General features: G+C 41.0%; 2 protein-coding genes across 5 annotated transcripts in view; one reads left to right on the top strand and one right to left on the bottom strand.

Moving 5' to 3' along the window:
* LOC114143903 (protein tweety homolog 3-like) overlaps nt 1-12,324 on the top strand; it is a 35,823-nt gene extending 23,499 nt beyond the window's left edge. The window contains exons 13-16 of one of the 3 annotated variants that reach the window (XR_003595346.1): nt 3,766-3,936; nt 5,758-5,833; nt 8,873-12,106; nt 12,144-12,324. Coding sequence is in view for 1 of the 3 variants with exons in the window: in XM_028016296.1 (XP_027872097.1) it covers nt 3,766-3,936; nt 5,758-5,833; nt 8,873-9,007 (382 nt within the window). In the remaining 2 variants the exon portion in view is untranslated. Of the gene's footprint in view, nt 1-3,765; nt 3,937-5,757; nt 5,834-8,872 lie in introns of all 3 variants that reach the window. The other 2 variants (XR_003595347.1, XM_028016296.1) reach the window with 2 other exon arrangements.
* Nucleotides 12,325-16,235: 3,911 nt separating this feature from the next.
* The window catches only part of fhdc1 (FH2 domain containing 1), a 30,783-nt gene continuing 22,340 nt past the window's right edge, over nt 16,236-24,678 (bottom strand). For both annotated transcript variants that reach the window (XM_028016290.1, XM_028016291.1), the window contains exons 6-12: nt 24,520-24,620; nt 24,081-24,151; nt 23,401-23,508; nt 22,157-22,227; nt 21,493-21,610; nt 20,951-21,115; nt 16,236-19,591 (exon numbers count right to left, since the gene is read on the bottom strand). In XM_028016290.1, the coding sequence (XP_027872091.1) occupies nt 17,498-19,591; nt 20,951-21,115; nt 21,493-21,610; nt 22,157-22,227; nt 23,401-23,508; nt 24,081-24,151; nt 24,520-24,620 (2,728 nt within the window). In that variant the 3' untranslated portion in view covers nt 16,236-17,497. The remainder of the gene's footprint in view (nt 19,592-20,950; nt 21,116-21,492; nt 21,611-22,156; nt 22,228-23,400; nt 23,509-24,080; nt 24,152-24,519; nt 24,621-24,678) is intronic.

Genomic DNA, 24,678 nt, shown 5'->3' with positions numbered 1-24,678 from the left:
CCACCCTGAAGAGATTCTGTCTTCAGTAGGACAGTAGAGTTGAGTCAAGGCAAATGATGAAATGGAAAACCCACATACAGACCACATACAACTCTTCACATCCCTAAATCCTTGTCTTTTGACTAACCTGTTTGCTAATTATTCACACATTATCAGCTCCAGTGAATAATTCTAATGCCTGATGGAAAACAACACAAAAAGCCTTAAACAGAACCTCCTTAGTCTCCATGCATGTCATTGCTTTTGGGTGTATTTGCCTCCCAAACCGTTGAACTTCTTCATACCTCCCTCTGCCTGTCTTTGCATCCATGCAGTTGTTTCTTATTTTACTGTCTGCCCTCATTGCTGCCAGTTTGACTGATGGTTTGTTTGTCTGTTTGCACAACTCTCATTTTCTTTTGACTTGGAGCACCCATGTTGTGTTGAATCGGATGTCGCCACATTCCCCACGCCCCTTTGCCCCACTTCTTCCTTCTGTTCCTTCCCCGACTCTCTTCCCTTGTCCTGATTTGGAAATGCTTCGGGCTTCAGCAAATGACGGTGCATATTGAGATAACTGAAGAATCATATGATCAAATAATAATAATTCAGCATCACTATCAGTGCAATAGATGTAAGCTTTGAATGCAGGGATGGATTGTTCCTATTACAACAGAGCTGTGCCATAGTGGTGATTTTATGGTTTTCTGTTGGGTTTGGATCAAAGCAAATCCAAGCATATGGCCCAACAGGAATAAGGAGAAGTTCATATCTGACCCTCACTGGGTTCATTAATGCACCAGTGAGCAGGCTCTACTGTCCAGTTTATTGAAAGGGCAAAATACCGCCATCTGGTGGCAAGATATCTCATTGTCCTTATTTTCTGCATTGGTTCATCTAAATAGTTCCCTCTCTTTTCACCTCTGTCTCACCTGGGATAATGGTGCCGATCTGTAAACAGCAGATACAAAAGTACTAAAAAGACCAAGAAAGTGTTTTTGATGTCAGTGAGAAATTTTGTGCTTACATGTTGTGTCCAGCACTGCAGCCAGAGATCCAACTTCCAAATCAGCACATACTTTTTTAAAGCCTCATTTTGTTCCGTTGCTGGTCGTTTTACATTTAACCATTTTTATGTCTGAAGATAGTTTGCTCAGTTCAGTCATTTTACCTCCTTTTGCCCCAATACTTTTGCTTTACTGTTTTTTTTAGCATATTTTTTCAGTTTATCAGTTTTTTAGCATATTAAAAATAAACACATTTCTTGTTATCAGGGCTGGGTGATATTGCCTAATAATTGCTATTATGCATTAGGGATGTATAGTGATATATACATGGTTCCTATACAAATGTGAAAATGTAGGAAATTTGAATTGATATTTTATCTCATTTCTTTGTGTAAAGGCTAAAAATCAGAAGGCTTGTTTAATAGTCTTTAATTTAGATGATCACTGTAGATTCCATTGTATCATTTTCAAATAATTAATTTGCATATTATGGAATGAAATATCGTGGTATGAGACAATATGGTACTGGAACCTTTGATTACTGTCAGATGTTTCCCATAGTTCTTGATCAGACCTTCTCCAGATCTGTCAGTTTTCACTTGGCAACATGGCGTTTCAAATCCCTCCAAAGACTTTCTGTTGAGTTCAAATACGAAGACGGTCTAAACCGCTCCGGGACACTGAAGTACTTTGTAGTTTCTCTGGCTGTATGTTTGGGGTCATCGTCATGCTGGAAGACCCAGACAAGACTTGTCTTCAGTGTAAGTCATTGCCTAGCAACATGAGGCCGTTCCCTAACATCTATTTGCCTGTTGTCCTTCTGTAGCCCCTCCCCTACAGATGGTCTTCAGAGGTTAAAGTCTTATTGTTTGAGAGTGTAGAAATATGTCTTTTATTCCTCTGCTTAGTTCAAACAGGTGTAGTTAAAACAGGCTATGAGTGCAGGATGGGAGGGCTCTGTGAGGGACAGATTCCTTGCTGGTTGGTAGATGATCAAATACTTCTTTCATGTAATAAGTAAAAAATTAATAACTTAAAAATTGTTTATTTTATTTTTTTCCGCTTTTCTTAGATTCTGTCTCATGGTTGAGGTCTGTCTATGTACGATGAAAGTAAATATTTGTAAGTGGAAAAACTTGAAAGGTTAGCAGTGTATCAAATACTGCTGGACGGTGCCAAGCACAAAACTGACTGTTTACCAGCAATTTGAGTGGAAACATTGTGCTGTGTATACATTTATGGTTATATGTCTAAAGTAGATGTAGAAAATACATGACTGAGGACTTTATTAAACAATTAACATTAACCTGTGAATGACTGAATGTACTTTAAGGTGCTTTCAAGTCCTCTGGACTTGATAAAGGGCAAGTGCAGGTCATTTCCCATTATTTGACCCCTTTATTGATTTCTTCTGTTTGAAATAGCAACACACACACAAGCATGATTGACAGTGCTAAGACTCTCCTCCTGGCTCTGATTGGTTGCTTATGACTGAGTTGTGTATCCCAGCACTTCAAACACTGGGAGAAGGCAGAAGCACTTGATTTTTTTTTTTCACAGATTACTCTGGTCAACAGCCAAACAATTATCTGGGTTTTTTCAACTGTTTTAGGGTCATTTTTTTGTTTTGGATTGATGTGCTAAATCCAAAATTCACACTGGTTTTGCTCAATCGGGTCAACCTTCTGAACTATGGAGCAACATGAGCATCAAAATGCAGGACTTGTTATCATTTATGGATCGGTTTCCTGAGAATCTGGATCAATGAGTGATGAGCAGGAGGAGAGATTCCATCAAGACAGAAAAAAGATGGAAAATGAGAAATATTAATATAAATAAACTGATAATGTCACAAAAATGTCATCAATTCAGTCAGGAGATCAAACTTCTCTAAATCAAATTAGAATAAAAACCTGACCAGATTGAGTAAAATGGATGTCATTTTTGGATTCAGCAGTGCAAAATAATCCTAATTCAGTTGAAAAAACAAGGGCAACTTCCAAAAAATATCTTTTTGTAACCCATTGTTATATGTCTTACTGTCTTATGCTGTAGTGTTGCAACATAGTGACAGTTTTAACAAATATGTAAAGAGCAGATTTAAAAAAATAAGAGTTACATACTGCAGGTTTAAGACTGAACAATTTTTAACTAATTGTTTAGAGGGCTTTACTTTGCTTTGTTACTGGCAAAATATTTGTTAGTGGGGGAAGTTACTGAAGCATTTAGGGAAATATTCAGTTCAAATCGTCAATCCAACAACATGCCATTCATTGCATTTCTGACATCTCAAGATGAATAAAACTCTGCCTGCTGTATGAAATATCTCCCAGCCCTACTTGACATTTTATTCTGCTTTGACAGACTTATTTGCTTTTAAATAACAGCAAAACATCTATCTCAACAATAGATGCATAAAAACAATGACTGCATGGTTATCTCTAAGGTTAATGTGTTTACACAGTGTGCATAAATGAAAGCGTTCAAAAATGAAAAATGCAGCCTCCTGTTTCAGGCCTTTGTATTTGCAGTAGATGTTGTCTGTAGATGAATGCTGTCAATGACCCGATTCTACTCATTCAGCTGCTGGAGGCATGGCCAGGGCTGGTGTTTCGTTTATTCTTGGAGACCTCCAGTAATCCTCCCCTCTCCCCCTAACCTCATCTTCAATCACTTGTTTATACTCTGTTGTCTCTCTCGGATCTCCCTCCCCTCTACCTTCTTTCCTTCTCACCCATCATGCCCTCTCACGAACTGCTCTTAATCTGACCGGTTGAAGGATGGATGACGAGGACGGAGAAGACGAGTCGGGTGCCTCTCGCGGCGTGCACGATAACCTGTACCGTGTTCACATGCCCAGTCTCTACAGCTGTGGCTCCAGCTATGGCAGCGAAGCTAGCCTGCCTGCCACAGCCCACACTGTCAGCAATGCCCCCGTCACTGAATACATGTGAGTTAGCACCAGCCACTAGCCAGAGGCTACCAGAATCAATACACATGCAGGCTGTAGGCAGCTGATGCTAGCCTCGTGTGGCCCAGAGTACACAGCCTAGACATATTCACAGTGTAGTCATGTGCTCTGTGACCAACCTGTCAGCATAGAAAACTCCTCATTAGATCACCTGTTGGAGTGATAGGAAAACTCCTGCTGCCTCTGTTAGCCGACCTGCCTGTTTATCCCCACAATATTTTCAGAAATCAGATAAATACAGCAAAGACATGTTGGCGGCTCAGTAACATAAGCTAATAATGTCACCATGCATGCATGTGGTTGCCACAGGACTGACTTCCTTGCTCAGAACAGAACAACTCTTAAAAAAAACTTTAATGTTGTGATGCTGTTTGTCGCATTTTAATTTAATCAAGCACAGCATGTTAACTGCAAGCAGAAACTATGTGCTGGAGTAGTTAGTATGGCTTTTTTTAGTGCCTTTGCTAAACTGTTTTTCTTTTTTACATTTTGTCACATTAAAACTAATATTAAATGTATTTCAATGAGATTTTCAATGATAGGCCAATATGAAAGGAGAACAAAAGTGTGAAGACAAACAAAAGTGATGGAGGGCTTTTTAATTGTTTACTAATGTAAAAAAGTTCTGCCACTTGGAGTTAATATTTTACAGATGTAAATCCTGTCTCCATCAGCTTTCCACATGGACAGACCTCTGCTTGTTCTCCTTTGCAAAATAGTTCAGTCAAAATGGACACAGGGTGCCGAAACATCATCGGTCAAGTGTTGCCATACACTCAGCTGGGTTTAGCTCTGGACTTAGACCAAGTTATTCTAACACATGGAAATGCTTTTGATTTAAACCATCCATTGTAGCTCTGACTGTATGTGTAGGACTGTTGTCCTGCTGATAGATAAATCCCTCACCCAGTGTGATGTCTATTGGAACTTGTGACAGGTTTTCTTCCTGTTTTAATCTTCTTAAATGTTCCACTAAATCCCTGCTGAAAAAACTCGTGTGCCTCAGTGTGTTTGGGTTGATGGTAGTGATCTACCTCACCTGATGTTTTCCCTGTAGGCAAAATGGGACAACCTGAATTGACTCTCATTTGACCAGAGCGCATTCTGTCATGTTTACTGTGAAGTATGAGGCTTGTGACAAACTGGAGACAGGACGTCCTTCTCATCACTGTCTTATAAAAAGAATTTGTAGGATGCTTCACTTGTAGTTCTGCTGTTGAACTGGAACTTGGTATTGGGACGTTGTTTTTGTAACTTCATCCACACCTTTCTGGTGTGATCCTTAATTCTTCATGATATCTGTTGTTCTTTTAATGCAGTTGCGTTTCCTGGATTTTATTTAGAGGCACCTGGTTGAAGGGGGGCTGAATAAAAATGATCATCAAATTTTTTGATGATCATAAAAATCATACATCAAAGCTTGTACTTGTAATGTGATAAAATGTAAAAAAAAAAAAGTGTATAATACCTTCTCAAGGCGCTATCTATTTACAAAGTCGACATACATATTAATCAAATCAAAACATTTTAAACAATACTGTTGATAATAAATTAATCTAAATATAAAGGCATATATCAGTTTCCTGTGGCTCCTCACGTTTTTTGTTCCTACTTGTTACTTGATAGGAAATATTTAACCTTTGTGCACATTATATATTGCCAAGTTGAAGGTCCCTGTTTATTCTATCATTGAGGTAATTGATCAGAGTTATGTAGAGCAGATTACAGGTCAAAAACAGACCAGGAGCTCAGCAGCAGGGTGAGCACATTAAATAAGTAACCTCTTATTTTACAATGCAGGAGCCAGAACGCAAACTTTCAGAACCCCCGGTGTGAGAACACCCCCCTGATTGGCAGGGAGTCCCCTCCACCCTCTGTAAGTGCACACTTTCTAGATCACACGTTCCCTTCTACTGTATTCCAATACCCACAGCACAAAACAAACCCCACAGAGATTCTGTTTGTCCTGCCAAGAACAAGGGCGTGAAGTTTTTCCCATCTCAGTCGTCTGACATGCTGTGTGTGGATATTGGAAGGTAGTCCTCTTTCCCTTCATCCCTGCAAGTGTCATTTGTGCTCAAACTAGACAGTGACCATGGTTCAAGCTTTATGAGTCATTTTGGCAGCCTGGGACAACTGAAGCTTAAAAAGAAGAGTTTTTTTGTACCATTTGCACGTGAATTGAAAGAGAAATTGTTGTTTTGATTTGCCTATAGTGTCATGTTGGACACAGAGTTGGCCTCTATTTCTGATGTATCGTGGTTAACATAGTGGTGAACATCTGTCAGACTGAACTCGTGCGTTTTTGCCGTTCAGCAGCAAAACCTGTGGAGGAACTGCAAACAAACATACTAAGATCTCCTAGCTAAAATGAATTTCAGGTGCATCTCAATAAACTTGAATATCATCAAAAACATCAATTTTTCCACTAACTACAATTTAAAATGTGAAACTCATACTATATCGATTCATTGAGCACAAACTGAAATACTGTAAGTGTTTGCTTGTTATGGAATCTCCATGAAACTCATCAGCAGAGAGAAACATGAGATTCTCCAGGTGTGTGCTGGTTCTGGACGTGATAAAACACATCGGAGCAACACCAGCAGGTGACACAGCTCCATCAGTAATCAGTGACAGTGTGATGTGTGGACCACCGAGCAGCACTCAGGTCGTTTTTCTGACTCCTCGGTCTGGTTAACCTCTTCTAAACCTCTTCTGTGGGTTTTGCTTTTTCACAATCTTCTCCAGTTTTATCTCCCTGTTATACATCCTTCTTCCACCACACCTTTTCTCTCTACTCAACTTTCTGTTAATCTGCTTAAATGCAGCAACCTGTGAGCGGCCACCTGCTTTAGCAGTGACCTTTCGTGGAGGATGAAGGCCATGACTTACATCAGAAGAAACCACCAAAAATGATCAGTTTCTCTGATTTGACTCTTTATAGCCATACGTTTGAGTCAAGTGAACATTGTTCATTTGTTCTATGAACTACTGACAACATGTCTCCGAAATTTCAAGCAAAAAGTTTGGATTTATCTGCAGAAAATGAGAAATGATCAAAATAACGAAAAGGATGCAGAGCTTTCAGACCTCAAATAATGTAAAGAAAACAAGTTCATGTTCATTTAGAAACAACAATACTAATGTTTGAACTCAGGAAGAGTTCAGAAATTAATATTTGGTGGAATAACCAGGAGGTTTTCAGTGCAGTGGGCTCTTCATTTTTTCCAGAGCTGTATATATTAACATTCTTTTGTCTCGGCCTTTTGTAATTTTTCCTTCTCTGAGAAACTGAATTTTTAGTTCAACTAGCTTAAAACCATCAGAAAGAAAATAAGTGCTTGAAACGTGTCAGTGAGTTTGGAGTTGAACTGAATCCATGAATTTCCCTTTTTGATGAAACTCTACTTTATTGAGATGCGCCTCTGCCGGTCGTTGTGACTTTTGACAGTTGCTGGGCTTGTTTGTTGGTGAAAACCCCCCTCACACATATCAGCTGTAGATGTCATGCGTTTGGATGCCGTGGCCGGCTGAAGCCGAACCGTTCAGACACATTCTCCGCTCGCTGACCGCAGCTCTGCCCCCCCCGAAACACTGGAGCCCAAACCTCTGCAGCTCCTCTTCTCCCCCCTCCTTCCTGTTCCACACTGTGTCTATGTGTGCACATGTTCTGGTCGAGGTGTATGTGTCTGCTGTTTCTGTGCCTCCCCTCGTCACCTTTCACCATCCAGCAGCCACACTGCCACTTTGCTCCCACCTCCACCGTCCAGAGCTTCCACAACAGCTGAATGACGGCAGCTTGTTATTTTCACAGGCAGCGCTGACCGTCTGCCCTCTGCAGGGATGTGGAAACACAAGACCCCTTTTACTGTGACTCCCACATCAAGCCACTAACGCATACCAGGCTAACCCACTACATCAGAAGTAGACTAACTTCAAAGGAATCACACAATAACTTCATGTAGCTCTAATCAGCTGCTACTTAGTGAATGACTGCTGTAGTCAGATCCTGGCTGTCCAAATGACTGATCCAATGTCCTGTATGTATGTTTATCTCCTCCTACCTGTGATTGACACCAGATGTTTACATAAACTGTAAAAAATATATATATATTTTCTTGTCATTTAACACTACAACAGTTTTACGTTTTAAATTTTTTTAAAAATCACCAGTCACAGAATTTTGTTAAAGATTTTTTTTTGTTCCATTCCTAAACTTCAGCATGTGTTTCCATAGTAATTTTTACAAGACAACCCTAACCCCTCGAAACACAATCTTCTCACAGTAGTTTACTGTCGTTTGACTCTGGTCCCTCTGACACGACTGCTGTTTCTGAGAAAAGTTTTTCTACCTCCCTCCTCACACTCTTCTTGCCTTTTCTGGCATTTATAAAACAGAAATCATTTTAATCTTTCTAACTGATCTGAAACAAGAAGTTTGGTCTGATTTAATTTCAGATTGTGTCTTTTTGTTTGGTGAGTGTAAATATCTGGTTTCATCCAGTGAATTCTGCTCTTGTAAAGCTTACAGAGACCTGATATTGTTCTCTTAGCTTTACCAAGTCGTTTGACGGCTTAGTGCTTGTAAACTTTTAACTTTGAAGAAAGTTCTAAAACATTCTCTCAGTATTAGTATAACAAACATAAGTAATTTTGGTAATCCTGATGTATCTAAATCAGAAAAAGTTCAGTGTGATTTATAGTCAGTGGGGAAAAAAATAGCATTTTGTTCTAATATAGCATGTAAATGTTTGGAATCAGCTGGATTCGTCTGCTGATGCTCTGAAGTACAAAAGAGGTTTAAATATTAAACTCATGTTTCCTTTTTCTTGTTCCTGTACCTTCCTCTATGCTTCTCATCATCCTCCTCTCTTGCTCTTCCTTCCTCCTTGTACTCCCTCTCTCCATCCAGTACACCTCCAGTATGAGAGCGAAATACCTAGCCACCAACCGACCAGAGCAGAACCGCCGCTCTGTTCCCAACGACCAACTGGATCCCGCCAGTCGGCCTAACCCCGCTGCCCGGCCTCAGTCCTCAGTCCACTAGAGACCAGTTCAACACAGCACTGCCTCAGCCATGTTCTCACAGCCAACAGCTCTCAGGACGGAGCTCAGCAGGATCCCACCGAATCTGTTTAAGATGAAGCCAGAAGCCACACATGGGCTTTGAGCGGCTCGTCCAGTTCGCCCTCTCTCTGCCGTTCCTCCTCCTGTTCCTCTGATATCTCCTCCTGGGACGTATCTGATCACCACCCCCCCACCCCCCCACCCCAGCTCCGAGACGCTTTTCCACTGAAACAACTCACAGCCACACACACCCCCACACGCCAATACACACATTGTATAGAGCTGTAAATAGTGCAACATGCGCTTTATTCCAATTTCACGAGGAGTAGACTGTTTAATGCTTCCTGGTTATGTGGTGTGCTGTGTGTTCATCATGGAAACTCTTCACTGTACCATTTACACACACACACACACACACACACACACACACACACACTAACTAAATGCTCATGTCTGTAAATAACAAGTCAGTGACTCAGAACGCCGTGACAGTAGGTAGGGACTGAGCTGAGCCACATTCACATTCCCTTTTCGACTCGTCTCTTAAGGCTCGGATCGTCGTGTCCACCGTCATCGTGTTTACGTGCATGTACAGCACACACACACACACACACACACACACACCCATTAATGCATTCTGAAGTAATTGAGCCAGGAGTTCTGTTGTACAACACACACGTTTATCTGGGAAGTGGGAGCTGTGGATAAAAAAAGAAAAAGGCTCAACTTGTGCCAAATAAACTGACTAATGAAAATAAAGGATGCCTGATACTGTTCTCATCTCCTACTGCCTCAGGATGACTCATAACAGAAAAACGAAACATGTTTTGTTTTTTGTTCGTTTTTTTGTGTGTAGCTGACAGCGATAAGGGAATAGGACAAACATTTAAAAAGGGAATCAGCGGACACTGTTTGCATTTTATAGCCTATTGGGTGCTATGTAACGCTGTCAGAAGATCAGGATGGAGAGGGAGAATAAAAATGTTTTCTCCCTTCAGGATTGTGCTGAGCGACATGCAGTGCCTCAGTGTTATTCATAGACCTTGAAGTTTCTCCTCTTTTCCCCCATCAGAACCACAAACATCAATTTATTTTGTCAAAATTTTATTTGACAGACCAACAAAAAGCAGATAGCTGTAAAGTGGATGGATATTTATTTCTGATTAAAAATTCTAAGACGATGTTATTGAAGCGCTTTTAGTTGCCATGGCAGCTACAGGCCCATCAGGGCCTGCTTCTTTCAGTTTCTGGAGGCCCAGAACTAAAAGAGCTCCATCTCAGTCAGATAAGATCGAGAGCATCCAGCAAGTTTGACCACAGACTCTTGGTCTGGACTTTGACTGGGACACTTTAACACACGATGATGCTTTGGTGAATCTCCACCTCAATCTCGAGTCTTTTGGAAGTTTCTGAACAAAAGTGTCCCCCACAGCATAACACCACCACCGCTTTATTTAACAGTGAGTGTTGAGTAAAGGATTAAATAATTTTGCCTCATATTTTACTTTGCATTTAGACTAGAATGTTGACTTTAATTCTTATCTGACTATAGCAGTCTCTGCCTGTCGTTTGGGTCGTCTCCTACATGTCTTGTCACTTTCATGATGCTGTTTGTTCACTAATCTCTTCCAACCCTCTGAGGACTCCACAGGAAATTCATAATGAGTTTAAATAACTCCTTTTACTAAGTAGTAGACTTCTGAAATCTCTCAGTTCCACTGGATGTCGGAGTAAAGAGGATTAAATACACACTAGGGCCACATCCTTTATGTTATTTGTCAAAACAAGAAGAAAAAAAGTAAAGTATTCATTCATCAGTCCCTTTTGTCTGCCACATGAAGCTCCAGTAAAATACATTGAGGTTTGTGGTTGAAATGTGGGAAAACATATATTCATAAAACAAATTTCTGTTGTCCCTGAATGGTAATTGGGTCACAGAAAATAGTGTTACTTAAAATCATTAACTCATCACATGGTGATTTTTTTTGTTATTTTGTTTATTTAGGATGTGATACTGTGACCAAGAATAGTTGTCATTTTCTTCTTTTATATTCCTGAACCTTTCCTGCTTGAGTTTTTTTAAGCAGTTAATCTTGCCTTGCACCATTGGGATGTTTTTAAGGTTTTTTTGTTTTTTACTCAAGCACAAGTTCTTTGGGAGATGACTCTATGAGATGAAGAATTCAAACTCACTGCCTGTGACGGGACACTGCCACGTGGCTTTTCCACTCGCCCTAAAACTATGTACAGTGTAAAATAACAAACTGCAGTTGTGAACCCGTGTGTGTGGCGTCTCTGCAGCGTGGTTGCCTAATGTTCTCTCAGTGTTGGTCAGTCGGTGCGTCTGGGCTGCCTGAATAGCCTGAGTCGCGTCCATATCACGGCTGCACACACACGGCGTGTGGCATGATTCTGATTCTTGTACATGCCTTATGGGCGTTGGGGTATTGTTTAAAATCTCTCTTTCTTTCCATCATTTAGTCCTGTTTACATCAAGAACTGGGGCAACGCTACAATCTCCTCACACTGATTTGCATCATAGGTGACGCAGTATAGACACATCTTCTCACCCACTGTTTGTATAGAAGATTTTAATATTGTCTGCTTAACTTAAACAATGGCCACCTCTCGTAGTAGCGAGACAATCTCACATGTGTGGTTTTACTAGGAAGAGAAAATGTCTGTGTTACGATGCTACCTATGTTCTAAGACTTAACCGTGTTTTCTTGCACCATTAATGCAAACGATGTTAAGATCTGTGGGACAAGTCACTGATGAGTGGCCTTTCATATTTATAAACTCTTAAAAAAAAACATCATACCCTTTTATGTATTTTTTTCCCTCTGTCTTTTAAAAGAAGACTTTAAAGATGCATAATGACTAGCTAGTTTTTCTTTTTGGAGGATAAGGAGAACACATTAAGGTTGAATGACTCTCTGTATTGCAATGCTTTAACAAGACTATTTCAGTGTCGTCTGTTCTCCTGAATCCTGAGTTGTATCTGACATTGTGTTCAGTAGGATAAAGTGTAAAAAAAAACAACTGTAATTTGTGTGGGCGTGTGCTTGTGTGTGTGTGTGTGTGTGTGTGTGTGTGTGTGTGTGTGTGTGAGAGAGAGAGAGAGAGAAGCCTACAGGACTTCATATACCTGTGTGCAGATGTGAGACAGTGTTTTCTATCGGTGTTTTTATTTTCTGATAGTTTTAACTGATATTAACAATTTACATGTCAAAACTGTGGTAATGATTCAGCCTGGAATAAGTGTTAAAAAATGAAATTAAACATGTTAAACGTACAGATCAAGGCTACTGCTTTATTGTTTTGACTTGGTCATTTTTGATATTTTCTCTATCGGATGGTGGGCAAGGCTGTAAACATCCCTTAGAATTTTCTTGCGCACTAGTGGCCGTTGTAATTTGTTTAAACTGTAATTTCAATTTTAGAATCACGACACCAGCTGTACAAAACCGAAAATTGCGCCTTAAAATAATTCACTTTGTTCATTAACTGCCAATTGCCAGCAGATGTCGCTGTTCAAACAGTGTGTGGTATCATACTAACCCAGCTAGCAAAATGTGATTGGATCAACATTGAAATATGGTTGGCCAGAAATATTGAATTCACGTTGGAGCCAATATATCGTCCTTAGTGTAAAACGTGATAAACCCTTCTCAATAATAAAATGCCAGATTGAAAAACCTGTTAATTCAATGTTAATTATGATTAAAAAACTTTCAGACTTTTACAAACTTTTATAGAAGAAACAAAAAACATAAAACATGCCAATTATTTAAACATGTAAAGTATTCTGTCTTTATGTTGGGGCTGCAGGTGTCACAACATTCTGCAATTTCACACAAACTGTATTACAGTCCAGAAGAGTAGTTAGTTGTATTGACCTCTCATTGTTCCTTTGGTAGGTGAATGACAGGACCAAGGTTACAAATAATACATGAAGACTTCTAATGTTGTTCACAATAGTCAGTTGTGTACAGCTCACAGTCTGTTAATGACATATTGGGTCAGATAGTGTAACATATAAAACAAAAAGACTCCTGGCTTGTCCCGATGTACTACATTATTTATCTTCAGTGTTTCATTTATTTCATTCTGAACTGCAAAGACTTCATCTGGGGGAAAATATCTTCCTGAATGGTGGATTGTTGTAAAGAAAAACCTTGTAAACAAAGACGTCTCTGTAAAAAGTCCAGATATTGAGCCACAAACCTTCAGGTAATACTCAAGTTCATAATGTTGTGGCATTCGTCCAACAGTTGAAGATTGAGTTGGAAAATTTGTAAAAGTACATGGTTGGCTCAAGATTAGCATCGACACTGTCAAAATCATCTGTCATCTTGAATTTCTTTTCTTCTGTTGAAGAGGATTCTTCTAATGATGAATCCTCAGACATTTCTTCAAAATTTGTCACAATTTCCTCGCTGTTACAGCTTGGAGTCACATCCAGGTCCATTTGGTCATGAGGAACATTGACACTTTCAAAAGCAACAAAGTCTTCTGATGCCTTTACTGTCAAATCCATAGTTGTGGTTTTGACGGTAACTTTCTCATCATTAGAGGAATCTTCCATGTCCTTTTGGTCTTCAGGGTTCAATGTCAAAAGCAAAGTATTTTCATCTCTTGTCCTCAGAGCTCTCTACAAGGACATTGTTGCCTCTTGTGATATATCCTAACAAATTTTCAACTCCCTTCGTAACAAGAAATCCAAGGTCCCATCACAGGCAAAAATCCTCTTAACTTGGTGTTCAGTTAAAATGGTTTGTAAAGTCAGTTTGAAGTCGTCTCTCTGGAATCGATCTACCTCCAACCAAGTTGAAAAGCAAACTGAGAATTCTTGTATCTCTCTGAACATTTATGACATCACTGATGAGAACATAGAGATTCTCATTGACATTATGATGTCAAAACCTGTCAGGTTTTTGTTTGTTTTAGTTGCTGTGGAAACATAAGGAGTTAGAGCAAAGTTGGCAAGAAGAATTTTATCTCAGTGAGAAAAATCCTAAGATGTCCACTTATCCCAAGTGGGATTGTGAGGGGTGCTGATGCCTCTCAGCGGTCAATGGGCGAGAGGTGGGGCCACCCTGGACCGGTCACCTGTCCATCACAGAAGACTGTTTAGCATTTTTGAGTACTTAGACCACAGATGGGAAAGAAATGCTTTATCTTTGCAAGAGAAATATAAAATGGACACTGAAGAAATGGGTTAGGATTACAGGGGCCAGGGGAGGTTGGGTGTATTTGTGGAATACTAAATATTAGTGTCTGGGTGGTTCTAGATTGGGGTTGTTTAGGCGACAGTTCTGTGAAACCTTGCCTTAAATTGATTATTTAGGGGCAGGGTTAGATACAAACTGTTAGTAAAATGAAAGGAAGTCCTGATTAGTCAGCAAAAATACATTTGTGTGTTTACATGGTCAGCATGTCAGCTTGGAGCCTTTATGCCATCACCTTGATTTGCATTTTAGGACCAGGAAGAGCGACGACATGCCAACACCCTGCAGCTCTCAACGATCTGATGGGGATTATTGCAGGACATCTGTTTGCACTTGCTTTTGTATTTTGAATGTAAACATATTACCAGTCACTAGACAGCGTACATAAAATGGAGATCCTGATGAAGCTCAGTGTGACTCATTTTATAAATCTGTTTTTATCGCAGCCAGGACGACTGATGGGAAACAACAGGCTTGGTAATAATGAAGAATGTGAGATATGAATTTTGTTGCCATCTAAGCAAAAACATTTTAAGAGCTATGAAAAATAAATAAGATATTAGAGCTTTTAGGGTAAAATGTTTCTAAATCCGTAGGCGGTTTCTAAACCACCTTTTATGAATAAATGAATATATTTACTGACCTTTCTGAACAGCACAATGAAAATGGTCTATAGGCATTATTTCACAGGAAACTATGAAATGTGCCAACGCAACACAGGAAAAATTACAGTTTGTACTGTGAGTTGGAATAAACAAAATTGAGATTTATATTCTAATTCGCATTCTACTTTATATTTAAAAAGCATAATATAATTTGGTCCTCGGATACAAACTATGTTTTTGTGAAAAACAAAATAAGCAAAAATATGCCACGATTTGATTTACATTTCAAACACAAAAACCATGACATCCTGAGAAGATGTGAAGATCATAATTATAGATATCTCAAAGAATCTGAAAGATTATTTCTGGTGTTTGTGGTTTTTGACACTAGTTTGTTGTTCCTGTGTTAGAAATTCTATTTCAAATAAATGATTTGCTATTGCTATTCTTATAAACTGGAAGTTAAATGTTAAATGATGACAAAAACTGAAGGTCTGTAGGAATCAGAACTGCAAACAAGCATTTGTCCCTGACAGATTTCTATTGTTTTATTTTTTTTATTTTTGCTGTTTTGTCACACAAATCAAAGATAGTCAAACTGTTTTCAAATGATGATTTATCCCAAGAAAAAAAATCTATCCAAGCCAAAAAGTAAATGTCCTCTTTGTTGGATATGAACCACATAGTAGAAAACCTGCTGGACCAGTAGTGTCAACAATCGTACTTATAGAGAACAAATCCAACAAAACGGAGATTAAATGTCTTCATTAAGCAATTTTATGTCACGATTGAAAAGAATTGAGAAATTTGAGACATGCTGTTGATATTCATGAGTCTAGAAAGAGTTACTAAGCAGTTTGAAGATGAAGAGAGTCACCACACACAAATGGAGAAAACAAAATATGGACTCAACCAGGAGGTCACCAACCATCATAGAACATCTGAAGTCGTGCAGGCCTCTCTTGCCTCAGGTAAGGTCAAAGTTCATGAGAAATGTGTCAAACAGAAATTTTCAGGTTAAATGCCGCCGCTGACCAAAAACCCCCACAAAGAGCCACCTGCCAACAAACATCCTGAGAGAGATGATCTAACTCTACTAAATCCTCAGATCAGATCTACTCAGGTTATCTTTGAAGTGGGACTGAAGAGCAAAAACAAGATAAATCTTAACGAGGCAAAAACCTTTTCATAGCGCTACGCGACATTCAAAGTATGAAGGGATCACTAGCCATACTTTCAGTATTATTTAAATTCTCTCAATATTTTTATTTTACATCGTCAATATTTATCATCTTATTCCAAGTTTCTGATGTCCACAGTGATTTCATGCACATACAAATTATTGACACTTAGAGAAGGTACCAAAAGCAGCTTGTGTACAGTGGTTTTTTATTTGTGAATTTACATGTTGTTCTACCGTGAGAATGCCATGGACTATAACTGATCAGATTATGTCCATGTTGTCAGCATGTAAAAATCAATGAGTCCTTCTCATGTGATTACAAGGCCACAGCGATCTGTCTGAGGTACTGAGCAAAGGAAACAGCTGGAGGACCGGACAAAACGAAAACACACACAACACCTGGCAAAAGCATGAATACCACTCAACATTTTGAATGATTTCTCATATTACAGCCACAAACATGTAAGTATTCATTTGGCAGTTCATGTGATAGACCAACACAAAGGCAAGGCTGCACATAATTGTGAAGGGGAAATAAAAATCTGAAAACTGTGGAGAGCCTTTGCATTGAACCCTGTTTACTTTGATGTCCCCAAATAAAAACCTTCAGAAATCCCAGAGTGATTTATAGACGTGAATTCCACCAATCTGAAAATTATACATCCAGCCTGACATTTACTGACCTGCATGACTCAGATCAGACGTCCCGATGCTAGAGGTCACAGAGCATGTGAAGCATCGCAATAACCACTGAGAAACAGAAAATGAGGACTTGAGCAATATTATACTTGAAATATTGAGCATATTGCATAACATTATTTCCTCACATAGTGCAGTCCTGCCATTGCCAATGTGTACACTACTCATTATCTTCCTATCACATAAAATACAAATTAAACTTATTGTAGTTTTTTTGTTGTTGTTGTTGTAACTTGAGAAAATGTGAAAAAGTTCTCAGCGTATCAATACTTTTTCAAGGCACAGTGACAGCAGCGAGATTTACCAGATTCTGAAACCCTGAAATAAAAAAAAGGGAACAATCAGAGCTAATTAGCAGCATTATGGTAGTGAGTCAGTATTTTTTTTTAAACATTAACATCGTTACACACAGTAGCATTCAGGGTTCTGCAGATTAACAGCTAAGCAGGCAATAAGGCTTCTGTGTAAGATCACCAATTTACCACTTGTCATGTTAGTGGAGCAACAAAAGTAACTTTTCTATAGAAACACAACAGAAACGAAGAGAGGTTCATTGCATCTTGCTCTTTGCAGTTGTCAACTACAGATGTAACCTCAGAGGGTGAAGCAGCTTAAAATGGATTTCAGCTTCAGGTCTGTTGCATGTTAGAGAGGATTCCTCTCCACTGTGGATTGGTAAGGCAAGTAAATATCACTCTATTCTAAATGGAGAGGTCGTCTGTGACTGCAGTCAGGTTTAACCAGGTCTGGTTTCACTTCCAGCTCGGCTTTGTGGCTTTGCCAGACAGCAACAAGTCTCTGAGCTGCACAGACTTTTCAGAAAAGCTGCTGGTCTTCCGAATGCTCCCCCGTGTTGATGTTGGAGGCGGGGTCTCGCTGCGACAGGCGCTGCGGCTGGCCGCCTTGACGCTGTGCACCCGCCGCAGGTGTGTCCCTGGAGGCTTTTCTTCGTTGCTCTGAGGTGTCGGTGAGGCCCGGTTCTGCTCGGTGGAGGTGCGGGGCCCCCGGAGCGAGGGGCTGCGGGACGGAGTGGTGGGGATGGACGGAGGGCCCAGGTCCCTCTTGGTCCTGGAAGATGAAGCTACAGTGTTTCGGGCAAAGCCGGGGACGTTGGAGGAGTTCTTAGCGCTTTGCGGTTCTGAGCTGCTGTTCTCGGAGGAAGGCCCCCCAGGGGTCCCGGCCTGAGCCAGAGCCCTCATGGTGGAGCGGCACATCTTCTCCTCATGAACAGGCTTTGGGATGTTTCTGAGCGGTTTGGCGCTTGGCTTGTGGAAGGAAGCTTTCCTCGGCATTGAATCTCGCGCCCACCTAGACACTCCCCCTGTGAGACCACCCCCCCTCTGGACCTTGGACTCATCAGGAGGAACGCTTGAGTGTCGAGGCGGCCTCGCTGTCTTCTCGGCTCTTCCTCTTGCAGGGGTGCTTTGGTCACGGAGGTGTCGGTGTGCCTCTCCGCCGTCCTGGACCAAAGGTCTGTCTGTCCTCCTGCTGCTGCCCGGCCTGTTCACCCTGCTGATGGGGACAACTTTCCGGACTCCCTGGCTGTCGCCGCTGGTCAGAGTCCGAACCCCTCGACCCCCGCTGCCCTTTGACACTTTGTTGCTCTTTGAGTTCAGAGGTTTTCTGCCTGCTCTCTGGTCCTTCTCCTGTTTCCCCTCTGCCGTGTCGCAGCTCTCTGTGTCCCAGTCCTCTGTGGTAGCAGATGCCGCCACGGATGTTACGTCGGCAGATTTGGGCGCTGAGAGCTCACTGGTTGAGATGGACTGGTCGTTGCAGGGGGAATTTGGACCTTGCTGGCTTTCCAGGTCTTTGCTCCACTGAGGAACAAACTGAAGACCTTCTTTGGTGAGCGATGAGCTTTCAACCTCGGAGTAATCCAGAACCACAGAGCAGTCTGTTTCGGTGCAGTCTATTATGTAAAACATGGGCTTCTTGTTGGACACAGAGGTATCCAGAGGGAGGGGAGTATCACAGGTTGTGGATGAGACTGTGCTGCAGTCCTTGTCCTCCTTCTCCCTCTCAGAGGAAGCTCCTGTCTCGCCTTTACCTTCCCCAGCTCTTTTCTCCAAAACCTCATCAAACATGAATTTATCCTGATGTCCATGATGAGAATGTTCTGCCTCCTGTTCAAGTTCAGTTACCACAACATCGCCATGGCTGACAAAGTGCTTATGGTCACTGTTGTTGTTTGGGCTCTGCAGGTCAAAACTTTGAGGAGCTTGAACTAAAGTATGCTTGTCCACGCTGACATTCATGAGGCCAGAAACCGCCGGGTTGGGAAGGTGGGCGGGCTTCTGAAAGACACAGAAGGGCCGAGGCAAAGCGCTGCCCTCTGAAACAGACGAGTAATTATTGTTGTCGTTGACGACCTCGTTGTCGTTCACGCCAGAGGAGGAGAAGCTGGCCAGAGAGTTGATAGGCTCCGTTTCTGCATGTGGAGACATCGCCTCTCTGCTGTCATCCTGACCAAGAATCCACGGCGTGGCGTTCCTGTGGAGAGGCCGGCCGGGCCGAGGCAGGCTGTAGAACCTGGAGTAGCCGGTGGGATTCCCAGCGCCTCCGAACAGCTCCAGGTAACCCTGGAGCTCACGGTCTACTATGGAGGTCATAGTGTGACGGTGGCGGCGGGCGCTGGCGGAGCGTCCGAGCGGACTGTTTGGACTCTGGGATCTTTTCTGGAAGAAGTCCAGCAGGCCTTCCTTGGTGAGCATTTCCACGTCGCTCTCGCTGCTGCTGCGGCCGAAGACGCCGCTGTGATCCTCAGCGGCCCACGCAAAGCGCTTCTCCTCCAGCTCCCTGAGCCGCCGCAGTCTGGCTGCTTCCTTCAGCTCACGCTCCTTGTTGTCCTGAGACAAAACAGGAGCAGGGAGACTTTAGGAATTCTAAGTAATGAGAGATGTACACAGCCTGTAAATACCATTACAATTACATGCCACGCTTTTCACATATTTATTTGTAAAAAAAAAAAGCGAATGTATATTTTATCTCCTACGTGCAACTTCATGTTGGTCTATCATGAAAAAGTTCCAGTAAAATGCACTCTGGTTTGTGGTTGCCACTTTACAATATGTGAAAAAAGTCAAAAGATCTGGATACTTGTACAAGGCAGGCAGTGTTTCTCCCTGTGTACTGACATACACTCAACTGCATGTGAATTAGCTAAACATCCTTAAAATGTTTATCTTCATTTGGATTTACATTTCCTGCTACTCGCTTTGATTATTAAAGAAATGATTTCATAGAAGTCCAACCCTCACCCTGATTGGTTGGTATAAAACACAGTGCTGAGCAGTACCTCTTCGCTTTAAACGATTCTTCACTTTATAAGATTTTGTGCAATTTTATAAAGTGACCTTCTCTGAATTCTTTGAAGTATTTTTGGACCTCTGGCTGCTTTTAAAAAAAGAAATTATATTGAGATTAAAAAACTCTTTTTCAAGGGAGTCCTGGCCAACACAATAAATACACAGTTCATTTTCAGTGCAGAACCAGACAGTTTACAGAAGATTAACTCTAACTGGTCATTCAGACAGGCAGACAAATGAATGTTAGGACGTTAAATGTTGATTGAATATTTAAAATTCAAGTATTACAAGTATAAACAGATTGACGTTTTTGTGGTTAGTTGTGGTTAGGCAGCTTCATGATGTGGGGTTTATTATTTTTATTTAAACAGAACCTTATTGTGAGCCGTACTCTCACATGTCAGAGGTTTTTCTCTTTTTTGTTGGACTCATTTCAGATGCTGCTGATGAAAAATACTCTGCTATCTCTGCTGATGCACAACCAAACTACCTACCACAACCTATGAAGCAGCACCGCTCGTCGTGCTTTTATTTTGAAATCAGACACACAAAGTAAAGCAGTGACAAAAAACGTTTCAAAGAAGTTGAAATAAATGACTCTTTTAAAAGTGAAGCATAACAAAAGACTGTTGTTTTTTTAACCACTGAAATTTTTTCACCACACTTTACGCCCTGCTGTCTTTGCTCTTTCTAACTTTTTCATTATTGCTCTGACTAAATGCACTATATGTACAGTATATGTTTATCCTCCATTGAATAAACAAACTCTAATTAAATTCTGGATTTAAAAAAAAAAATTGTTATTGCAATGAAAGATGAATGCATTTTAGGCTGTTTTAATAATCTCTACCATGGCTGCTAAAAACAGTGCAAATATTGCCTCTTTCCACTCACACTGACCTTTACTGCTTTGTTGAATTTAATGCAGAAGTCTTGAAAGATCCGGAAACACTCATCCAGCTTGAAGGTGTCCTTGTCTTCACAAAAGAAATCGATGAGAGTGTTGCCCTCTTTTCGCAGTTCCAGCCTGCGCCTCTTTAAGTCCTGCAGCGTCTGAGCTGAGCTCTGAGCAGACAACAAACACAAACCCACGTTTTCTCAACCATCTACTATTTTACAGATGTTGCTGGGTGCAGCAGCTGAGTCAGAAGCTCCAGAACTCTGTGCATTAGTTTGTAATACTTTGTGGGGACCATTTTCCTGACACATACTACGTTGTGGGGACCAAAGCCTGGTCCCCACAAGGAGAAACGCTGTTTTAGGGTCAGGGGTTAGATTCAGGACTAAGGTGTGAATTGAGTTTTGGTTAGGGTTAGAGTTAGAGTTAAGATAAAGTTAAGGTTTAGGCTGTAGAAATGAATGAAGTCGATGGAAAGTCCTCACAAAGACAGCCAAGCAAACGTGTGTGTGTTAGCTGTGTGACATCAGTGCAGCAGCTTCACCTGCAGAAAGGGTTCCAGCTGCAGCTGGAGCTGCTCTTCTCCTTGGATTTTCTCCTCCAGGGATTTGATCCGGACGTATAAGGAGGAAAACTCCAGCTCAATGTTTTCAACTGAAATTCTGCACAGACACAAGAAAGAGGTCAGGAATTCCCGACTGACATACATTCACAGCCCTCACACACACTTCCATCGCTCCATCCCACAGGACTCACTAACCTCACTGCCCATTTGGACTTTGCTAATGCATACTGCCCTGTTTTTCTATGAAGTCATTGCCCCGCTGGGGATGAATAAGGTTTTTTGAATCGAATTGAGTTGAACTGACTCAAGGGTAATACACAAACCTCAGTCAGTTCTTTTGATTTTTTCAGACTTTAAGAACTGGAGGACTGCTGGGAGGAGCGGAGCAGTGATGCAGCCTCTGCAGTGCAGGAGCTGCACTGAACACACACATCTGACCTTGGGAAGCTAGAAGGACTCACACTGCAATGTGCATGTGACAGAGGCCAGACTCTTCAGTGAACCCACTCAATCACTTCAAAATTGATTCACGACTCTTCAATAGTGCAGGTGCAAAGCTTAAATATCAGTAAAACATTTGGATGGTAGAGTATAAATATGTATTTAATATCAAATGCAAACACCAGAAGGACATTTTGCTCACCTGGCTGCACTCTGTACATGCTGCAGATTCTCTGGAAACTTCAGCAGCTTTTCATCCTTCTTCTTCGCCTCCTGTGTGGGGAAACATCAGATAGTTTACATCACAACACTTAACACTGAGCTGGATAAAGTAGGATGTGCGCCGTGTTGAAGACACATGGACGTTTTATGGAGCTGCTTAAGTTTGGTGACCCAGTTTTATCTTTTTTTATGCTTTTGGTCACCATCTGCTCTCCAAACATCCCTCTGGAATCACAGTGTTTGGAATTTCCTCTTCCTCTTACAGCAGGACTAAAGTTTTGGGAGTAAGGATGGATCTCAACATAGCAGTTCCAGTAGCTCACTGGTGATCCAGGGTTTGTTGTTAGGGAAGCATGATTCCTGTCACAGTTACACCATAAAACCAAACCCACTTTGTTTATATGGAGCTTCCAGAGTGCCAGACCCTCCTGGCTTTCTGAAGGTCTTTCTAAGTTTTTCTCCTGACTCTGCTTTTCTCTCTTACTTTCTGTGAAGTTCTTCTACCTAACCATGACAGAATATTGTTCAGAGCTCGCTTATAAAACACAGCTTATATGTGAATCTGAGGTCTCATGCTGACCTTTCTGCAGCTGGATGGACACTTATGCCTTACTTTTTGGTCAGTGAGGTTTGGTTCCTTATTTCTCCTGTTTCCTTTGAAGCATTCCATACAATCAGTAAAAACGTCTAAAGAAGCTGCCAAAGTTCAGCAACAAGAAAAACAGAGCAACAATAATCTCCTTAAACATTGTCACTTTGAAAGAAAAATACAAAAAATGGTATGACTCAAACGTGCTATAGATATACAGCTCTTGAAAGAAATAAGAGAACACAGCAAAATGATCAGTTCTCTGATTTTACTCTCCATAGGTACAGTATACGCTTGAATAACACGAACTTTGTTCTTTTATTCTATAAACTACTAACAACGTGTCTCTGAAATTCCAAGCAAACATTTAGTCTTTATTTACGGAAAATGAGAAATGTTCAAACTAACAAAAAAGACGCAGTGCTTTCAGACCTCAAATAATGCAAAGAAAACAAGTTCATATTCATTTAGAAACAACAATACTAACGTTTGAACTCAAGAAGAGTTCAGAATGTAGGAATAACCATGAGGGTTCAGTGCAGTGGGTGGTCTCTTAATCTTTTCCAGAGTTCGTTCGTTCATTCGATCGACAGACAGACAGACAGATAGATAATTATATCTCCAGGCTTACTAACCATGGCAACAAAATGCAGCAGGTTCATTCCTGGCTTGTTGGCCTTAGTGTCGGCCAATGAGAGTAGAGACGACAGCTTGAATCCGACAGCATTTCCTGCGTAGCCACCCTGTGGACAGAGAGATATTCAGCAGAGGCAAAAGGTGATCACTGTGTTTGAAACACAAGCAAAATGTTATCAGAAAACTGTTGATGAGTTCAGATGATTGTTCTGTGCAGTAAGCATCACCTCATACACCTTCACAGTGCCAAGTAAAACTTTAGAATATCAAAATCATGTTGTTTTTAAAAAGCTGAAAAAATAAAATGAGGTAAGTTTAACCCTCCTGCAGTTTTAATAGATTACACCACATGAGTGTTTTACTCTGTGCGCAGTCCGGTGGGGTCACACTGAGCTTTTATCAGTGTTTTTGTTGTGTGGTTTCGGAAACTGACGGTCTGATGGGACGACCCTCCCACTTCCCCCGCTGTTTTACTATGACATAGAAAGACTATGACACATGACTACTCCTGAGTGTCGCGCTAAAACAGCAGGAGGGTTAAAAGAAGTTGTTAAAAAGAAGGTGACTTGAATCAGAGAGTAAATATAAGTTAAAAGTAAAAATTTCACATAATATGCAGAATGGCTCCAGGCTAATAACTAACACCATATGTGAGTGTTTAATGAGGCTAAACTCTTACAGCGTTCATGATGTTTCCAGCCTGCAGGACCAGATGAAGGATGGCATGAAGCTCCTCACAGTTCATCAGCTCTACAGGACAGGAACATATTAGAGACTCCAGAGGAAAACATCAGCTCAAGGATAACAACACAAGTTCAGACATTCTGATTTATCTGTACAAAAAAAAATTTTCAGTCTGATTTAGTACAAACGACTGCAGCTGAAAGTTTAGATGTGATTGTGCAAAAACGTTTTGGTAAGTGAAAAACCTATGGAGACTACTTAAAATAACTTTTATTTAAATGTTAAAAGTGAAAAATATGTCAGATAAATAAGACTGAATATTTATCAAATTGAAATATGTTGGTTAGGTCAGAAACTGAGCACTGGGTCCAGATGTCTACCAGGAGCTTCATGTATAAAGCGTTATGCGGCGCCGTATTTTACGTGCGTCATACCTTCAGTAGCGGCTCTGATGACATCGATGTCATGACTCATCGCAGCACCGCAAGGGAAGAACTCCTCACAGAGAACCATGGCCTCGATCCGAACTTCAAACCTACAAACCAAGGCAGTGAGAGGATTGCATAGCAGCAGGTGGAGAGCTGCTGAAGCTC

The sequence above is a fragment of the Xiphophorus couchianus genome, chromosome 5, assembly GCF_001444195.1.
Source record: "Xiphophorus couchianus chromosome 5, X_couchianus-1.0, whole genome shotgun sequence".
Classification (NCBI taxonomy): domain Eukaryota; kingdom Metazoa; phylum Chordata; class Actinopteri; order Cyprinodontiformes; family Poeciliidae; genus Xiphophorus; species Xiphophorus couchianus.
The sequence above is the reverse complement of the archived record's forward strand: the minus strand, read 5'-3'. Positions and strand labels throughout refer to the sequence as shown.